The following is a 19,556-nucleotide window of genomic DNA, read 5'->3' as shown; positions in this document are numbered from 1 at the left end:
AGGTTTTATAACAAAGAGTTGTAATAAAGACAGTCGAGTAATCATGGTAAAATTATATTCACAATATATCAATCATTACTTGCACATTTAACACAAAGCTGCAATAACAATAACACATTTAACACAAAGCTGCAATAACAATAACAATACTGTGCTAAATTCTATACCCATTAATACAGGATTACGAAATACACAACCACTGAACAAGACAATTACTTGGCTGAATAACTGGGATTACCTGATTCATGCTTTTCGTGCCATGAATGTCTACTAGATGGTCAAACATTTAAGACAGTATTCACGGGTTACAAACACCTTGACAATTTAGTAATACTTGAATGATTGTAACTATTAAGACACTATTTATTAAGATTTTTAATATCAATCACTATCTAATTGTAATTGTTCCCCCGAAATTAAATACTCACTTGTTGCAAGTGTGAGTAACTTAATTCCTCATCTTAGCTCTGACTGAAAAATCAGGTGGAGTCTGGTTTCTTGGAGTGCTTGTGAACGGCGTCAACAAAAGCTGCCAAATTTTCTGGGTCCATATCAGGGTACATTCCATGGCCCAAGTTAGCTATGTAGCGGTTACGGCCAAATTTCTCAATCATTTCTTTTACGGCATTGCTGATGAATTTCTGTAATGAAAGAAAAAAAATGTTGTATCACTAATAAAGAACACAAATCTGCCTGAATGTATAAACAGTGGAAAATTCAAAGAACCTAACTTCCTTCTGCTCACCAGTTTCAAATTACAAACCCAAGCAAAGAGGAAACTATATTCTTGCTAAATACATTACATGTTACAAACAAGAGACTAATATAAAAAGTGATGAAAGAAGGAAGCAGGTTCAAATACACAAAGTAAATACATAATGTACACCTAATATACTGGTTAGGATTGAAACTCAAAACCAAAGGATATTTCTATTTGTAATAAAATCATAAGCTAGAATTTCTGCAAAGGATAAGAAATAACCCTTGTAAAAGCAAAGGATATTTTTTTTTTTTTATTAAAATACAATAATTTCAGATTTGTAAATGTAAGAGGAACTTCAGTAAAAGCATTGTTTTTTTTTTATTTTTATAGTTCAATGATATTTCAGTTTCATGAAAACAAAACAATTTACCAGATTATGCCCTCACAACAGTCCATAATGACAAAGTGATCCCCAAACCAGAATTCTTTTGTTCAAAAAAGAAAGGGAGTACCCAGCCATCTACCACCTCATACACCAGAATGAGCAGGAAGCTATAACTGGCATCTTGGGTTGGGGGAGGGCCACCACTGTGAACATAATTGCTAGTTTGAATGAAAACCAATTTTTTGTGTTAAGCTAATGGATCCATAAGGGTTCTTGGAACTCAAGTATTAGGGACCATGGCTTTAAGAAACTCAAATGGTTTGACCCAAGGTGTTGATGAACCAAATAGAGTACAGGAAAGGGTTCATGCATGGTCTAGTATTGTAAGGTCATGTATAGAAACAAATCAACTGACAACTAAAATGCAGTGATAAAATTTGGATGACTATATCTCCAAAAATAACACTGGGATATGAAAATGTGGAAGACAGAGCTTTAACATCTTCCTCCAAAGTAATGTTACATGTACCATGATTACTGTTTCGATAAATTTAACCATTTACTATAAGAACAATACACTTAGTACTGACATTTAAAAAGTTAATAATTAAGCATCAAATGATCACCTGCCCATTTTCATTCTGTGAGACTTAACAAGGTAACCCAAAAAGACTAGCCTGGTTAGCAGAACACTGCCATTGGCTGGAGGTCTGATTCTGTAGGAAGTGCTGAAAACCCAACACTAAGTCAGGGATATAATCCTTCCTGTCCCCGAAGTGAAGGTCAAAGCGGAAATGCTGAAGGGGTGAATGTAATGGAATGGAATGAAACAAGGATTTTATGCTCTGAAGGGGTGAGAAATCTTGGCTACTTGTTGACTGAATCTTAGATATAAAAACATTTATGCTAATACCCTCAAAATGAAAACACTGATGTGAGCATTATTTGGCCATCCATGGCAAAAACATTAAGTTTACAAGGCTAGCATCATCGGCAAGACAACTGCAATCAGTGTGAAAGCTGTCAAGCCTTGAAAAATGTTGCTTCAGTTTGGTCAAATTGGGAACATGAGGCTGATCATCATCTAGGTAAACCTTGACTCAATGACTGTTGAAGAATGGCTGACCTTTGGCTGTAATGGAAGAAAGGATGGCGTTCCTGTCCCAGATACTAAATTGAGGTAAAGGCTTAAGCACAAGTCTGACACCTGACAGCTTAATAAAATTGGTTTCCTGGATGGTCCCCCACACCCATGACTCAAAATAAAATATTGTTGTTTTTGGTGTTGGTGAACTGTACCAGTTTGAAGCAGGAACAAGCTCCAACTGCCCTAGTTAAAGAGGTCACACCACTAGTCCAAAAGTTGTTGCAGCCCTATTGTAGCTGTCTCTATTATCAATGATTCATTTGGTGCACCAGTGATGTTAATGACACCAAAGTTTCGGTAAGACTGTCGAGTAGTGGTTAGGTGCAAAAACCTGTGTCTAGAAATGGAAGACATTCTTTAAACATTTGAAGTACACTTGGAAAGTGGATGAACAGAATTTTTAACTGCACCTTAAAGGTCCAAAGAACTAGGACACTCAAAACTGCAGGGGCATACGTACTGATTATTACAACTTAAAGACTGAAAACAGAGATGTGTGTTTAGGCAACCAAAACTGCACTAAATAATTGCTGCTACTGCACCAAACACATTTCTGTTGAATGACTATACATTTCACTATTACCACTGTTACACCCCAGAAGGCCACTGGCTGCACTAAGATTGACTTTGGACATCTTTGCTTATCAAGTATTCTTCATCAACAAACAAAATACTGATTTTTGTTAAAATTATTATTATTAATAGGTGTTAGTTTTTCCAGACCTCTGAGTCTCAAGTAGACTCTTCTCGGGCTGGTTCTCAGGGATCATCCTGAGAAGAAAAAAAAAAAAAAAAAAAAAAAAAAAAAAAAAAAAAAATTTAGACTTTCTTAGAGAAACCCGTCTTATTTAAAAAATTTATGATTTTATTAATTGAAAAATCCCTGCTTTCCGCAAGAATATTTTTCATTTCTGAACTCCGCAGAATAAATAGATCCTTTGCTGGGTCCAATGGGTTCATTTCCTCAACAAGCAAATGCTGTACTGTCATGGGTGTTTGACATCTGTTTACATTTCACTGGGTCAGCATGTGGTGTTGACATCAAGTGACCATGTGAGAATCTTGTGTGTCCTATACGTAGCCTTGCTATATCACCTCTTTTGCTCTTTCCTCCTGTGAGGATGTCCTCCATGCATAGACTTCAGTTTTTATATTTTTAAGTTTGTTTGTTGTTGGCACCGAGGCCCATTCTTCTTTCCAATCCTGGTAAATTAATGTTTTAACTGATTTTACCCAGTCTGACACTGGGGCATATGAAATTGTTGGAGGGATAGTGCAGGCTAATTTGGCAGCAGAGTCTGCATATTCATTTCCTTTATTCCCACGTGTGCTGGGATCCAACATATTTCCATTGATATTCCTGATTGGAGGAGTTGATGAATTTTATTTGAATTTCCTGTACTATTTTGGTTTCCTGATTTATACTGTCCTATTGCATCTATAGCGCTACGTGAGTCACTGAAAATTACAGAGACATTTGCTTTTGCCTCAGATATCATATCTAGAGCCATCTGTATGGCTGTGACTTCAGCAGTAAATACTGATGATATTGAAGGTAGGCTTTTTTTACTTAACATATTTTTCGAATATGCAGATGCTCCTACTCCAACATTATTTTTGGAGCCGTCTGTATATATCATAAATTTGTCGCCTTTTTCTTCTAATGTGCTCCAAAGCATGTTGGCGGTACATTTCCGTACTTGTCATTTGTTTTTTTGAGTAGGTAAGACAGGGAGGTACATATCTTTACTCTATTTAAAATCCATGTGGTGGCAATTCCATTGGTGGGTGAAAAATTGGATTCATATTATGTATGTTTCATTATGTATCTAGCTCTTTTTGGGAAAGAGCTAGTACTATTAACTGCTGTTACTTGATTACAGTTTTGGAAGCAGTAAGTTGCAGGAGACGATCCTGCTTGTAATGAAAGACCTCTTTGTATTGTTATTAAATTACGGTGATGTTTTAAGGGCAAAACACCTGCCTCCACCAAAAGTGAGTTTGTTGGGGACGATCGGAAAGCTCCTGTGCACAATCGCACGCCTTCATGGTGCACTGCATCGAGAGATTTTAATGCAGATTCTGAGGCGGATGAATATATTGGACAGCAGTAATCTATTATGGATAAGACTGTTGCCTTATATATCATTAATAAAATGTCTCGCTTTGCTCCCCAATTAGTGTGTGATAACTTTTTAATATGGCAAGGGCTTTGATGCCCTTGGCTTTAATGTATTTGATGTGCTCTTTCCAATTTAAATGTTTGATCAAATATTACTCCTAGATACTTGATTTTTGTACAAAATTGTATTTCAGTGTTATAAAGATGCAGTTTGATTGTTTGGTTCTTCATCCACCTTTTGTCTTTGTAGAAGACGATTGCTTTTGTTTTATCAGTTGAAAATTTAAATCCAACTGAATTTGCCCAACTACATATATTTGAAATGGCAGTACTGAGAACTCTCTGAGGCATGTCTCAAATTACTACTCGTATAGTAAATGACAAAGTCCATCAACATATAAACTGTTTTTTACACCACTTGGTAAATTTATAGTAATGTCATTGATTGCTAAAGCAAACAATGTACAGCTCAAGACACTACCTTGAGGGATTCCTTCTTCAGTTATAGGTTACTGAGTAGGAATTTTTCTACTACTTTACTTGAAAACGTTCTGTTTGTTAAGAAGTCTTAATAAATATTGGTAAGTGGCCTCTTAGTCCCTTGGAGTGGAGTTTTTGCATGATGTTATGTTTCCATGTTGTATCGTATGCTTTTTCTATATCAAAAAAATATAGCTACGTTTAATTTCTTTTGTTCAAAGCCTTTTTTGATATGATCTTCTAAATGTGTTAAGGGATCTAGGGTTGATCTGCCAGCTATTGAACCAGATTGTGTTGGTGTTTAAAACATGGATTCTTTGGTTATTACATACGTTAATCGTGCATTAACCATTTTTCTAAGATTTTGCATAGGCAACTTGTTAGAGATATCGGTCTATAATTGGATGATTACTTGCATCCTTTCCTGGTTTGTTTATTGGAATAATTATGGCATGTTTCCATTTATCAGGAAAGACACGTTTTAGCCAGATACTATTGTAAAATTTTAATAAATATGATTTAGCTATAGCTAATTTTCTATCATTTCAAATGATATTTTATCATATCCTGGTGCAGAGGGATGACAAGAGTTGATGGCATTATCTAGTTCATCCATGTTAAAAAAATATAGTTATATTCCAGGTCTTCAAGAGTTTCAAAATTGAGTATTATATTTTCTTTTTGTTTTCTGATACTTTGAAAATGTGTATCTAGGCTGGAGTAAGCACTGATGTTTTCAAAATGTTTCCCAATTATGTTTGATATTTCATAAGTATCATGGTATATTTTTCCATTTAAATGTATTGCACTTCTTGGAGGTCTTATATGTTTTCCATTGATTTTCCTTATCTTTGCCAGATATCCCTTGTGGATGTGTTTGAAGATATGTTTGAGACATATTCCTTCCATGATGCGATTTTTTTCAGCTATTACCGTTTTTCTAAATTTGGCTGTATATTTGTTATATAGTGGTTTAATGTGGTTAATTGTTATGTTGATAACTATTTTTGTTTAATATGTTTATACTATAGGGCATTTTGTTGAGTGATTTAAGGCGAGTTTTGAGTCTGTTTAGATTGCGACTCAATATATGTTTTATTTTACTTAATGTTGTTAATGTTGGATTCCACCATGGGACAGGGGATTTTTGTGGAATGTGTTTTGGTTTTTGGAATACTTTTATCTGCAGCATTTATTATGAAGTTTGAGAAGGATTCACATGTAGTATTGTGATCTTCATTATGTGGGAATGGTGGTTATGTTTCGTGTGTATAGGAAATAAAATTTATCCCAGTTAGCTTTTTGGAATATTATATCTTGTAGGTGGCAATATTTTGACATTACTTAAGTAGTTCAGAATGATTGGGAAATGGTCACTTGTGTATGAATCGTCTAGGACGTTCCATTCAAATTTCTCCGCTACATCATTTGAACATAATGAAATGTCAATTGAAGAAAAGGTTAGGTGTGTATTTGAAAAATATGTTGGAACTTCACTTTCATTGAGACAATACAGGTTGTGTTTCATTATAGTATTCTCTATGTTGATTCCGGATGTGTCAGTGGGGTTATTAATATCCCATAATGGATTATGTGCATTAAAATCTCCTACTATAAGTAGTGGTTCCTGTATACTTTTGCTAATAAGTTCAGAAAAATCACTGAAATTTGCATTGAAATTTGGTTGGTTATATAAAAAATTACAAATAGTAATTTTACTTTTATCAGGCATATACAGTTTAATTGATGTTATTTGATATGGCATAGATGGTATGTCAACAGGTTCATATGTAATGCTATTATGAACGTATATGGCTGTGCCTAATTTTCCACCGTCAGTTGGTGAATAACAGGCATTTTATAGTGTTGGATATTTGTAGGGTTACTTCCTATATGTTGTAGACATATGCACATTGGGTTGTGGTCTCGTATGATTCTTTGTAATTCACCCAGACGTAGTCGGGTTAAGAGACCATTTATATTCCATTGAATGATTTTATATTCCATTATTGGGAGGAATTGGTGTTAAATTCTGTAAATTGATTGCTGATTTTACTTTATCTCGTAGTTTATATGCATTTGAATTTTTTATTTGTGGTTTTTTAATCGTTGTATTTGTATGTGGTTATTAGATTCTGCAGTTGTTTGTTTTTCATAGTTGAATATTAATAAGTCTATTTTTGATTTTATAATTTCCTTTTTGTATTTTAAGGATTCAGAACATAATTCGTTCTCATGTTGGTGTGTTAAAGGGGCACCTCCTTAATTTGGTAAAATTGTCAATACAATTTCGTACTGTGTCCTCTGTCTTGGTAGTTAGTTGGTTATATGTACTTACAAAGCATTCATTACAACCACAAGATGAAGCATGTTTGGTAATGTTAATTATTGGTTCAGAAGTTTTTGGTCTAGCTTTAGAAATTTCTGGTTTTGTAATTCTATTGTTCCTTTTCTGTAGTGATAAGGACTGTTGGTTTGAGGGGTTATTTGTTTTGTTGTTGTTAATGGGATATTTCGGTCTTGTGGATGGTTGGGGGGTGATAGTTATATTTTGGTTTGGTTTAATGGTATGATTTTCATTAGTATTATTTGATGGAACTTGTAAAGAGTGATCTTTACTGTCCAGATGTTGGCTGTTTGATTGAGATTGAGGGTAATTGTGTATTTCCACTTGTGATGAGGTTAGTTTAATATCTTTTTTAAAATGTTCTCCTGGTGTAGTTGGAGTCTCTCTGGATTGATTGTAATTTTCAATATTTACCTTTTTTCCCTTAGGTGGGGTTCTTTCTAGAATTCTTTTCTTTTTGCCAGTTCGATTATCATCATTATTTAATTCTTCTTCTATTGGAAGTTCTTTTCCATGGATAGAACGGAATTCATCTATGTTAGTGGTGGTATTGGTTGTTGTAATATCACTTTTATTTTGTGTTTCAGTATTATTGGTATGAAATCCAGTTTCCCTGTTTATACTATCTTGTTTGTCATTGTGCTGTTTGATGTCTTGATTTTTAGTCACATTTGAAAAGGTGGGGGTTTTGGATGGATTGTTAACGCCTCTTACTTTTAGCTCAAGTCTGGCTTCCATGACTGACATTCCTGTCCTATTTATTAACAACTGAAGTTCTGTGTTATATTGGTACAATGAACACTCCTTAGATTTTGCGTGATGGGCTAGTCCACAATTAATACATTTTGATTGATTACAGTTCCAATTAGTGGTATGGTCATCTGATGCACAGACTGCACATATAGCTTTATTGCGGCATCTTTTGTATGTGTGTCCATACCTTGAGCACTGTGTACATTGTAATGGTTTAGGAACAAAAGGACGAACTTCTCTATTTTGTCCAAGAATTTTTATTTTAAATGGTAAGTCTTGGCCTGTAAATTTTATTTTGGCAATGTTGATATTTTTACTTTTATCTTTCCTACTTGAAATAGAGTATATTTCTAAATCGTGGATATTGTTATATCTCAATTTTAGGGAGTCTAGCAATAGTTGTTTTGAAGGAAGCTCCTGCTCGCTATTGGGTAGGATGACTGTACCCTGTACATAATTCAATGTTTCGTGGCTTGTAATTATTACCTTTATATTATTTATTTCTGTTATACTTAAAAAGGCAGTGGACTGCTTTTTATTGGTTACTGGATAAGCCATTCATTGTCCTTGATGTGTCTGCATTCCATGTCTTGTGTTGGATATATGTTAAGTAATTTGTTTTCTAGCATCGCTGCTGAGATTTTGTTGTCAGCTTTGAGGACTAGAAATCTTGACCAATTATCTGGTCCAAAGAGGTCATCAAAATGTACCAATGTGGGATTAAGTCGGTAATTTTTGTTTCTTTTTGGTCCTGTTTTTGTTTTATGTTTGCTTGTCTATTATGATTTTTTATATATTTTTCTGTATTGCTGGGAGGATTATTTGTCTCTAATTCAGAATTATTGTTCATCATATATGGTTCCATTGTTACGATATTGGAGTTTACTAATTTATTTTTGTTTGTTTCTTTTTTATTTATGCACTCTATTTGGTTTTCTGGCTCTGCTGCTTTACTTGGAAACAGGGTGTTCCTTTGTATCTTTATAGTACTTTCACTACTTGTGGCAGTACCTAGGAAATTCGGGAGTGACGTGCCAATGGTCATCAACTGTGCCGTAGTTTTTCCATCATGGGTGGGGCCCAGGGGTACTCAAATCATTTATTTCACAGTTCATAAATTTTGAGTTTATACAAAAAAAAAAAAAAAAAAAAAAAAAAAAAAAAAAAAAAAAAAAAAAATTCTTGAAAAGATATCATTGGCCCTTCGCGAAGTTAAATCTTCTGCCAAAGGCACAAGTGAGAAAGGACTCCCAAATGTCCGCATCCCTACCCTACCCCAAAAGGGGATGGCATAACATGACTTAGTATGGCTCAAGTGTAAGCAGAACCCGCTTGCTAGGACTAAGAGTATTATTTGTTAATACAATTAGCCCCATCCTAATCACATTATGGGCAAACTGGATAGAATGCCGAGAGTTCTATTCCTAGAACCAGGCCCCCCCTGGAATCCGTGGTCCAGCTCCACAGAATAGTTTCCGCCTGAAAAACAGGTCCGAACATTGTCGGGTAGATGATGGATCTACCACAGTTCTCACTATTTAGCTTCGGATTTAACTCCACATTAAGCCATGATATGTTTTCTCATTTATTTGCTTTTAAAAATTTTGGCAAAAAATGGAAAAGTCCACGTAAGTTTACTCGAAAATATATAATGTCATATGGGACTCTTGGGTTCGAACCTGGGAAGAGATTCCTGAGGTTCGAGAGCCCCCTCACCACGTCAAGGTGGTCCCAAAATGAGGGGGTTTTGTTAAAAAATAAGACCACTATCTTTTGTTTGTTTTGTCAGGTTAAGAATTTCTTTTGTGTAATTCTATTACTAGATCATCTGTAATATTCCAAAATCAAGTATTAAAGTTGTTATCTTTGAATAAATGTAGAATCCATTTTCAAACAGTTGAGTAAAAACTCTTGTGACTAACTTACAGGTTTTCATTAAACTTCCAAGCTTGGGTAATTCATCTTGACTTTTGCTAGGAAGGATAGGTTTAGCATTATCAGCACTCAATATTACGGTTCTGGCCAAGTTTTAAGAATAAAATCCAAGAGAGATTGGTGTGTGTGTGTGCCAATTCACATTAATAAAATCATCAAACATAAGTCTTAAAGTTTTATGTTAAGAGCTGCCATGGGCAACATTCTAAATTTTTATTTCGGTACGTATAGCTATTGGAAAACGAATCTTGATTTCACTATCAACTTCTGCAACCATTAAATCTGTTCAAATGTGAAATAAAGAGAGTGCTTAAGGTAACTCAAAAACTCATGAAACGGCAAGCACAGAGCATAAACATTACATAAAAATCCATAATATTGTCATTGGCAACCAACTGAATAAATTCTCTTTACTTTTCTGCATATAGGGCGCATGGGTCAAGAATTTCCCTGAAGAGTTTTATTTGGCCCAACAATTTCTCGAGCCAAGGTAGGATCAACGGTCCAGTCGATTCCAATAACTTCATAATCAAGAGCAGCAAGATCCTTCAGAGCATAATGTCCCCCTTTAGGAAATACAATCTGTGGGAAGGAAATAGGAAAGATTTACAAGTAAAGCAACATTTGGCAAGTCCTTATGAATGAATACTCTGATGATTCATTATATTAAAAATAAAATGAAATGGTCTACACATTGTCAGACTACCACTACTAGAAATTAAACAATACTATTCTCTCCCTCTTGACTGATGGAGCAGATTCAGATATACTAACTTGATTTTAAAGATCTTTAAGGCAGCTGAGACAAAGTAATTTTATCAAGGATGAATGGAGTGAGTGGTAATGACTAACTGTTAAGAAATACACGATTTTAATTCAAACAATAAAATAAGTTATTTTAATAAAAAAAACAAAAAAACTAACACTCAGCATTTAGGAAAGTTACCAACATTGCAATAGGCATAAAAAAATGGTTGATTAAAATATAATACCTACCATTGGAACGTCTTCCATGCCCAACTGTGCTACATTTTTCTTCACATCATCACAGATTTGCTTAAGGTAAGGCAAGGCAAACTCACGGAATAAATAAGGCCCTAAATGTTCTGCGTGTGATTCAAAAACCTGCAGAATCTGGAATGTTATAAAGAGCTTGTTAATATCAATCTTGAATGGTATAAAGAGCTTTTTAATGTCAATTATTATTTCCCTTTAAAACTTTGAGTGGGACTGCACACTCAGTTTGAGTACAATACATGAATATGTATATGGTATGGGCTTGCAAGCCAACAGCCCTTAAACTTTGGTATCAGTAATAAAAAATCAAAATACAGAAAATTGCCAAGCAAGTGGTGGGTTAATGTGGCTTTTCTTAACAACATTCACTCCAGGGTGTGACATCCTTGCCTAGATGAGTTAGGGTAGAAGAGAGACTAGCCTTGGCAGGCAACTCTTTCAGGAGTAGGACACTCTGGGAAATCAAACCAGTGGGTAGAAGGGATCTAGCCTTGGTAGGCAACCATTTTAAGAGAAGGTTACTATAAATACAAACCTTGTTCTCCAACCTTGGATTGTGCCATGGTCTTTGGTTTGAGTTCCCTTGCCTGAGGGGACAATCAATCATTTTTCCTCTTATTCACTTTCCTGTTCTTTTTTTTCGAAAAGTTTGTAGGACAGGCTGATAAAGTAAAAGTTGCTTGGTGGATTATCAGGAAAGTGCCTTCGTCTTTACCCAATCTTTTCCTCTGAGTGTTTAATTTCTAAATCCATCCTGACTGTCCTCCCCAGTTGTTGTGACAAACCTGGCAGATTTCTTTTGCCTTACAAGGTATGCTGGCCCCACTTTGTTGACCAGGTGCCTCCAGCACTTTCTTTAATATGTGGTGACATTTATTCATACTACCTACTCTCAAAGGAATTTTTAAAAATATATATGTATGTGTGTATGTACTGTTGTTGTTGATGTTATTGTTTATTGTTTTGTTGATTTTTACAAAGTTACTTTTGTTATGAGTCTATTCACAGTATTAGTTTTGATACTGATTTTGTTAACTTTTGATTTAGTAAATCACAAGACACTTATTTAAAAACCTCAGAATCCTGGAGTGGGTTGATATGCTTTAGGATTACTTCAAGATTTCCTTACAGGCAGGCAGCAGTGGGTTGCTGTGGACGTGATCTTAAGTGAACCAAGCCCTATTTTGTCTTGAGTTCCACAGGGCAGTGTTCTTGGTTCACTGTTATTTTTAGTGTATACAAGTGATATGGTTGTTGGCCTGAAAATCACGATTGTTCAGTATATTGATGATGTGATTCAACACTTGTGGGTGTAGTCAAGTCTCAACTTATGAGAAATGAAGCTGCCCTCAGCCTCAGTCGAGACATGGAGTGGATCAGTGAATGGTGTAGTTGGTGGGGTATGAGTCTGAACCTTCAACTATTCTAGGTGTAACTTTTGACTCGCATCCAACTTTTGAGAAACATCTAATGAAAGCTTCAGAAAACGTTGCGCAAAAGTTTGGTATCGATAAAATCGGTATATTCTGTTTTAGGTCATTTGTACTTCCTTTACTAGAATACTGTTCTCCAGTGTGTGGTTGTCTGCTTCTGCCAGAGATTTATCTCTTTTAGGTAGAGTGGTATGTGGATGTAGGTTTCTACTATTTCCTAATATAGTACGTAGCAGTTATGACTTGGCCCATCGATGGCTGGTCTAGTTTGTCACTTTTTCATTAAGTTGTATTTTAACAGAGAGAGACATTTCCCAATCACAATTGATCCCTGATCCCCTTTATCTTCCAAGGTCTGTTTTTTTCCATCTGTCCATCCGCCTGTGGTGTTTTTGTATGGTAACACTGCGTCCGGGCTTTAAATATTTACGGTATGTGTAAGTTTTAGGTAAATAAAAGGATATCTGGGTGTACATTTACAACTGAAAAGTGTTTTAATAATTTACTGTATGTGAAGTACACCGTTAATATTCGAAATAGGATATTATTATAATTGTTGAATGTAAGCCGAATGTAACTATCTAAAGCCCGGGACGCAGTGTTACCATACACAAACACCACAGGCGGACGGACAGATGGAAAAAAACAGAGTATAGATTTACTAAACAGCAGCACCAATATGTAGTAAATGTTTAGCCTCGCTGTCGAACTTCTCAGTTCCAGAGGTCCTTCATTCTTCACACCGTTCAACTGTGGAACAACCTTCCGGAGGATGTTGTGCAATTGGAACTTCAGAAATTCAAGCAAAGATGCAGTGCATTACTACCCTAATATTACTCTCCTTGAATTTTAATGTGTTTTTATCTATTTTTTTCTTTTTTTATAAGTGGGATCTCTTCTTTCTGTAATTCCCTTTACCTTCTTTTACTTCTTTCTAATGAACACTATATTCTTTGGAAGCTTGAATTTCAAGTCAATGGCCTCATTTGGGCTTGTTCCCTATGAATAGGTTTCATCTACCTATTATTAATAATAATAATAATAATATAATAATAATAATTATTATTATTATTGAACAAAAATATAACTTATTTTGATTTTCAATAAATTACATAATTTCAAATACATATAGAATTTGTTAAGATTGACAAAAGTAAAAAAAGCACTCGGTGCCAAGCAATAAGTTCTATTAGTTTCTGGTGGTCAGGTTAGTCATGCCAGGCAATTGCAAAATCTGACCCACAAACCTTTCTAGATGAAAATTCAGATAATATTTTTAATTATGCCTATTTTTAAACAAATGATTCTTAAAAATTTCTTCCATTTCTGAAATGCACCAAATTCTAAGGATTATATGTCCTTGAAGATTCACTAACTTTACATCTTGTGGCAATAATCTGTTATTTTACCATACTGAATAGCAACCTGAATTTATTCTGGTAATATATGAGAAAATATCCTTCTTTTTAAAAGAATTACTAAAGTTATACATTCAAGATACATGGTACTACAGTACTACTTCCAAAGCTAAGCTAAGTAACGATGACCAAGGAAACATGGACTTACTTGTGCTCCAGCTTTGACTTGACCAACCAGGTAACTGACAGTTGCGTCCGTAATGATTTTAAGAAGTTTGTGACTGGCGTCTGGAAATCTATACAGCCAACCTTTGGCATTACTCATTGTTTTTGAGCCTTTCCCTTCAATCATATAGGCCATGATTGTCCACTGCAAATGGTAAAATCTGTTACACATGATTTATACATACATTGAACTGTCAAAAGAGTTGAATACAACTCATTATAACTACAAAGGTCAACAGCAAATCACAACAAAAAGTAATGTCTAGTATTTAAAAGCAAAAACTCATTTCTGTATACTATATCAGTAACAAAATTACTCAAAATCAATGCAGTAAATAGAAATACAGATGGTTAGTTTCCTACACTTTACTTTGCACAATCTAATAAACCACACATGGCAAATTACATGATGTGTTCAATAAAGTTTTTCATTTGTACATCAAATTATTAATGACATGATTTCCTTGACCAACAAGAAATACGATAAGTTCATATTTACATTCATGTTCACCTTAGCTCTGGAGCTTCCAGTTTCTGACTGAACACATATCACATACAACAGGTAATTCTTTAAAAATTCAGCCAACATAGCAATCTGCTTGAGAAATGTGCTGAAGCATATGATCCAAATATAAATTATTACCTAGCAAACTATGCAAACTTACCGGAGCACCACTAAATCCAATAAGAGGAGCTCTACCTTGGAGCTCCTTTCTTGTGAGGGTTAAAGCTTCAAAGACATAATTCAGCTTGGTACAAACATCATCTGGTGATCCAAGCCTACTGATATCCTCTGGTCCACGAAGAGGAGATGGAAATACTGGGCCCTGTATGAACAAAAGGTACATATCAGTGAAAACTTTCAAAACATCTTTTGGTGGTAATAGCAACAGATTTGTCTACACAACTCAAATAAAACAGCTTTGTTCAACATAAATGCTAAATGACAAAGTCAGTACAGTATAGGGTATATACTGTAAAGTATTTTGAAAACATAAAATTAGCTCCTAAAAATTGAAATGCCATGCTCAGAAATAAAAACAAGCACAGTGAAGAACATTTCTTTGAGGAATAAGTTGGAAATAGAAAAACCAAGACTCAAAATGGTAAAATTTCAAACCTCACTACTTGATAGAAAGTTGTTACAACACAATAGTAATACTTACTTCCCCTGGTTTCATTTCCACTTTCATCCCAAGTGCCTCAGGAATGACTAATATATCAGAGAAAATAATAGCAGCATCAAGGGGGAATCTCTCCAGCGGCTGAAGTGTAACCTTGCAAGCCAACTTTGGCGTCTGACACATGGTAAAAAAATCACATTTAGCACGCTCTTCCCTGAATTCTGTTGAGTGATAAAACATTGTTAGTGTTACTATGGTGGAAAGATGAGATGATTTTCATGAAAAATTAATTATATTCTATATGCCCATTACTTTAACTTATCCATGCATCTGGACAAAGAACCATTTAGGATGAAACTCGTGAAATATAATTAACAAAAGGTGATCTAACATCACACAATAAACTTCAGCTTAATGAAAACCACTGTAAAAATGACTGGCCCCGAACAATGGAGATGCTTACGCTGCCTACAATTTTAATGATGTACCAAGTACAGTACGTAGTTGCAAAGAATTTAAATGTTTACAAGAGTACAATTTGTCAAATTTGTAAGCATGAAGAAACAAATCAGAAATGTTGTCAACATGTTGCTCTCCAAAGAAAAATTTGTCATTGATGCTATGAACTTACCAGGAAGATACCGTCCAGCCTGCCTCATTGCCCAAACAGGGACAACATCCACTTCCTCTCCTCTAGCTGCTCGAAGCAATCGATCATTTTTCAGTTCTGGGAATACCTCCTGAGGAAGAGTTTTCTCCTTAATCACTGATTCTTGAGGCAATGAACATGCACAAATTAACTATTGGAAATAAACTAAAAATTGCAACAGTTTTTAGATACTTAATTTAAGATGTACAAAATGTGTTTTTACTTCTCACCAAATAACCCATAGAATACAAGGTAAACAAGCACATACATAGTGAAACACCGCACAAAGAAAAATTTTTTAACTATAGCAATTCAATATCAATAAAACATTGAATGGAAAGCTATTTATTCCTGATATTGTCAAATACAGTAGTTTATGTACTGCAAAATGACAAAAGTGAATCCTTCTGAACTTGAATGCATTACTTGGAATGTTTTGAAAGTAATGAGGAATGATTCAGTCAGCCAACCCGTGTCTTTCCACTTGGCACTCACCTTGAGCACTAAATATATTTATTTAATAATATGAGTAATTGAAAAAGAAAACCCACAAATTCAATTTGTAACTTGTTTACTTCTAAGTATTTACATTAAGTTTTACTCCACACTCGAGTACTTTCAGGCCCTTCTGTGGCCCATTCTCAAGAGATGTTTGGGATGTTAGCCTGGGTCAAGGCCCAGCAGTCTTCTGGAACTTCTTCTCGTTGTGCTGTCATTTATGCGATGGCTGTTCTGGTTTTCTTGAGAGTTGCCAATCCCCTCTTGTCGCTCTGATATCCTGAGCTGATGGTCAATGGGATTCACCCTTGTGGTAAGGGTGTGGTCACCGAAAGTCTGTTGGGCAGGAAACCTAATCTCCAGGTCAGCAGGGTCAATCTTAGCTAGACAAGAGGGGATTGGCAACTCTCAAGAAAACCAGAACAGCCATCGCATAAATGACAGCACAACGAGAAGAAGTTCCAGAAGACTGCTGGGCCTTGACCCAGGCTAACATCCCAAACATCTCTTGAGAATGGGCCACAGAAGGCCTGAAAGTACTCGAGTGTGGAGTACAAAACTTAATGTACAATAAAACTTAGAAGTAAACAAGTTACAAATTGAATTTGTGGGTTTCTTTTTCAATCGTCAGAAGAAAACTGAAAGAAGTTTTTGTTTGGTTTAATATTGAGTAAAATACGATAACACATTTTTTATGTATATCAACAGTAAAAATTATAAAAACTTATAAAGCAGAAAAGTATGGCGAGAACAGTTACAGGTATGCTTTCCAGCCTAACCTATCCTAGGGTTCTGAGCCCTTGCATGGTTGGGGAGGCTCTAGACTCTCTACCTACATGACTTAGAGTGCCAAAAAAGGCCTTGAGTAAAATACAGGGATGCAACCTAAGGCTACCCTAGGGCACCAAGCACTACCTGGCCTGGGTGGCAAAGTGCCCCCATCTTAACCTGACCTGGGTGGCAAAGTGCCCCATCCTAACCTGACCTGGGTGGCAAAGTGCCCCATCCTAACCTGACCTGGGTGGCAAAGTGCCCCATCCGAGCCTGATCTACAGTGATGTCAATCATAATAGTGAAATACAGGAGTCATTCACCTTAATCTAACATTACACACCTGGTCCTAAATGGCACCTGGGGACACCCTTCTCCTTTTCGGCACTACCTACAGCACATTTTTTACCGTATGGTTGGGAGGAATACAGCTATATAAAATACACCCATTAGTACTTCTTACAGCCATTATGAATCTGAAAAAACTATCATGAAAAATGGGGGGGAGTCAGAAAACATAAGGTATTTTAGTGTAAGAATTTATATAAATTCTAAAATTTATTACATAACAGATAACAAAAACAGCTCCATAAGTTCTCAAGAAGGGTGGATGCACCAAAAGCACCTGTTATCTCCAAATTTAGGCAAATGTTCAAGAACTTGAAAGTACCAACACCTTCAAACTTATAACTTACCTAAATAAACCAACAGATACGAATAACTTACCTAAATAAACCAACAGTACATTCGTATGGAAAACATACTTAACCAGTATTTTTATCAAGTATTTTACCATGTCTGATAGTAAATAGGAATATCAGCATTAGTGTCTTGATCCCTAGGTTGGGTTAATAGGCTTACCATGATCTTGAGTTTTGAGTATTTCATTAAATCTCTTAGGCTGCATTTGCACCAAGTGAAACGATTCAATTCATGAACAATCAACACGATTCATGATTCGTTTTGATTTGCCTAGCTAATTTCAACATAACCGCTTACACCAAGTGAATCGAGTCAATTCAAATCATGCCTCTTTGCTTGGTGTAAATTGTGACATTGAAATTAGGGTGGCAAATGAAGTCTAATCATGAATTGAAAAGATGTGATTTGTTTGCTGTAAATGCAGCCTTAAACTGATGTGCTTCACTCATTTTGAGATTTCCCCACACCAAAAGAAAAAAAATAGTTTCCTATTGTGGTTCCATCAAATTGGTGGGCATAAGGCTGGCTCCTTGGCTGTCTCCCAGCCTCTAGGACAGCCATCCTCAACCAAGGTTCCGTGAACAGTCGCCAGGGGTTCCGTGAGAATTCATGTTTTATTTGATTATTTGTTATTTATATATTTTTCTTTGTGAAATATGCCGTTAGAAATCGTAGGCCTACAATTTATTTTATTGTAACATATCATGCAAGATTTTTTTCTCAGTTTTACTAAAGGTAATTATTACAAGTGTTCACGTACTTTTATATGTATATGTGTGTGTGTGTGTGTGTGTGTTCCAGCAGATTCTGAAAATTTATTATTTCTGAGAGGGACCGACTGTGTTATCACCACCAGAACTCCCACTGCTCTTTGCACGCCCAAGACAAAGATAGAACAAAATTGGTCAGAGTAATCCCAGCCCATAGTCGGGTGCAATTGGGTATTCAATGCCAATACACTAGTATAGGCTAGACAGATTTCGGTGTATAGTATACTGAGGTTCCTTGGGATGAGAAAAATTGTCTCAGGGATTCCTCAGAGTGCCACTGCTCGAGGAGTAGGGTTAACTTGCACTAAAGGTAGTAGTCTGCAGAGTAGGGGATCAGAGTTACTGTAGGCCTATAGGCATTTCAGAGGGAATATCATCTAACCAGACTTATCTTTAGCTAACCTAACCTTGGACGCCATGCGCCATGTTCTAACCTAGGCCGGGGAGAGGGGCGGTGATTGCTTTCCCCTGGAACTGCCCCCCTCCCACCTTTAAGTAATTAATGAACTCATCCGCATTCCGTTTATATCTTATTGTTAACATCCCAGAACTGAAGTTACAATAATAATAATAAAAAAAAAAAAATGGCCAACCTGCACCGTAGCCTACCGTAAGTCTCCTTATTACCATTTTACGTTAAGTTATACTGGCCAGCCTTACCTAGGTTATACATCGTCTGACAACCAATGATAAGATTGCCTCAAAACGTAACAAATTCAGACCTACCTTAATCCAAGCTGAATAAACCTTACCTTACCACTCATACTTTTTGCAGACGTAACGCTCTAGTAAACGATTTCACCGGTACCACAACTTTCCACCGTCTTTATCGACTACAAGCAAGAATAATGTTCACACGTCACAACCAAAACAAACTCTTCTTCTTCTTGAACTATGACGTCATCCGCCTCGGAAACTGTGCTATCTCTTGTTTGTCAATTTCTTGTATTCTTAGCCACAACTTTGCCTTGAAGGATGAGTTAATTTTTATTTAATTTTCATAGCGTGTCGATAAAAGTTCATGCCTTTGAAATATATAGTCAAATATCTGTTTGCCTTCCTATAAAAATTCTTGCCTTTCAAAAATATAGTCAAATGTCTAAACATCTTTTTCCCTTTAGTGTAGTGAGTCAAACA

At 35.6% G+C, this 19,556-nt stretch overlaps 1 protein-coding gene across 1 annotated transcript; it reads right to left on the bottom strand.

Annotated features, from left to right (window-relative positions):
* Positions 1-255: 255 nt before the first annotated feature.
* LOC135214781 (uroporphyrinogen decarboxylase-like) lies at positions 256-19,314 on the bottom strand. Its single transcript, XM_064249135.1, is given in 10 exon segments — positions 256-641; position 9,847; positions 10,287-10,315; positions 10,317-10,454; positions 10,869-11,006; positions 13,889-14,050; positions 14,571-14,732; positions 15,072-15,250; positions 15,661-15,769; positions 19,172-19,314. Coding segments are annotated over 10 exon segments (1,092 nt in total). The 5' UTR covers positions 19,184-19,314; the 3' UTR covers positions 256-479.
* Between the last annotated feature and the right edge of the window lie 242 nt (positions 19,315-19,556).

Source organism: Macrobrachium nipponense, chromosome 46, assembly GCF_015104395.2.
Source record: "Macrobrachium nipponense isolate FS-2020 chromosome 46, ASM1510439v2, whole genome shotgun sequence".
In the NCBI taxonomy this organism is placed as follows: domain Eukaryota; kingdom Metazoa; phylum Arthropoda; class Malacostraca; order Decapoda; family Palaemonidae; genus Macrobrachium; species Macrobrachium nipponense.
The sequence above is the reverse complement of the archived record's forward strand: the minus strand, read 5'-3'. Positions and strand labels throughout refer to the sequence as shown.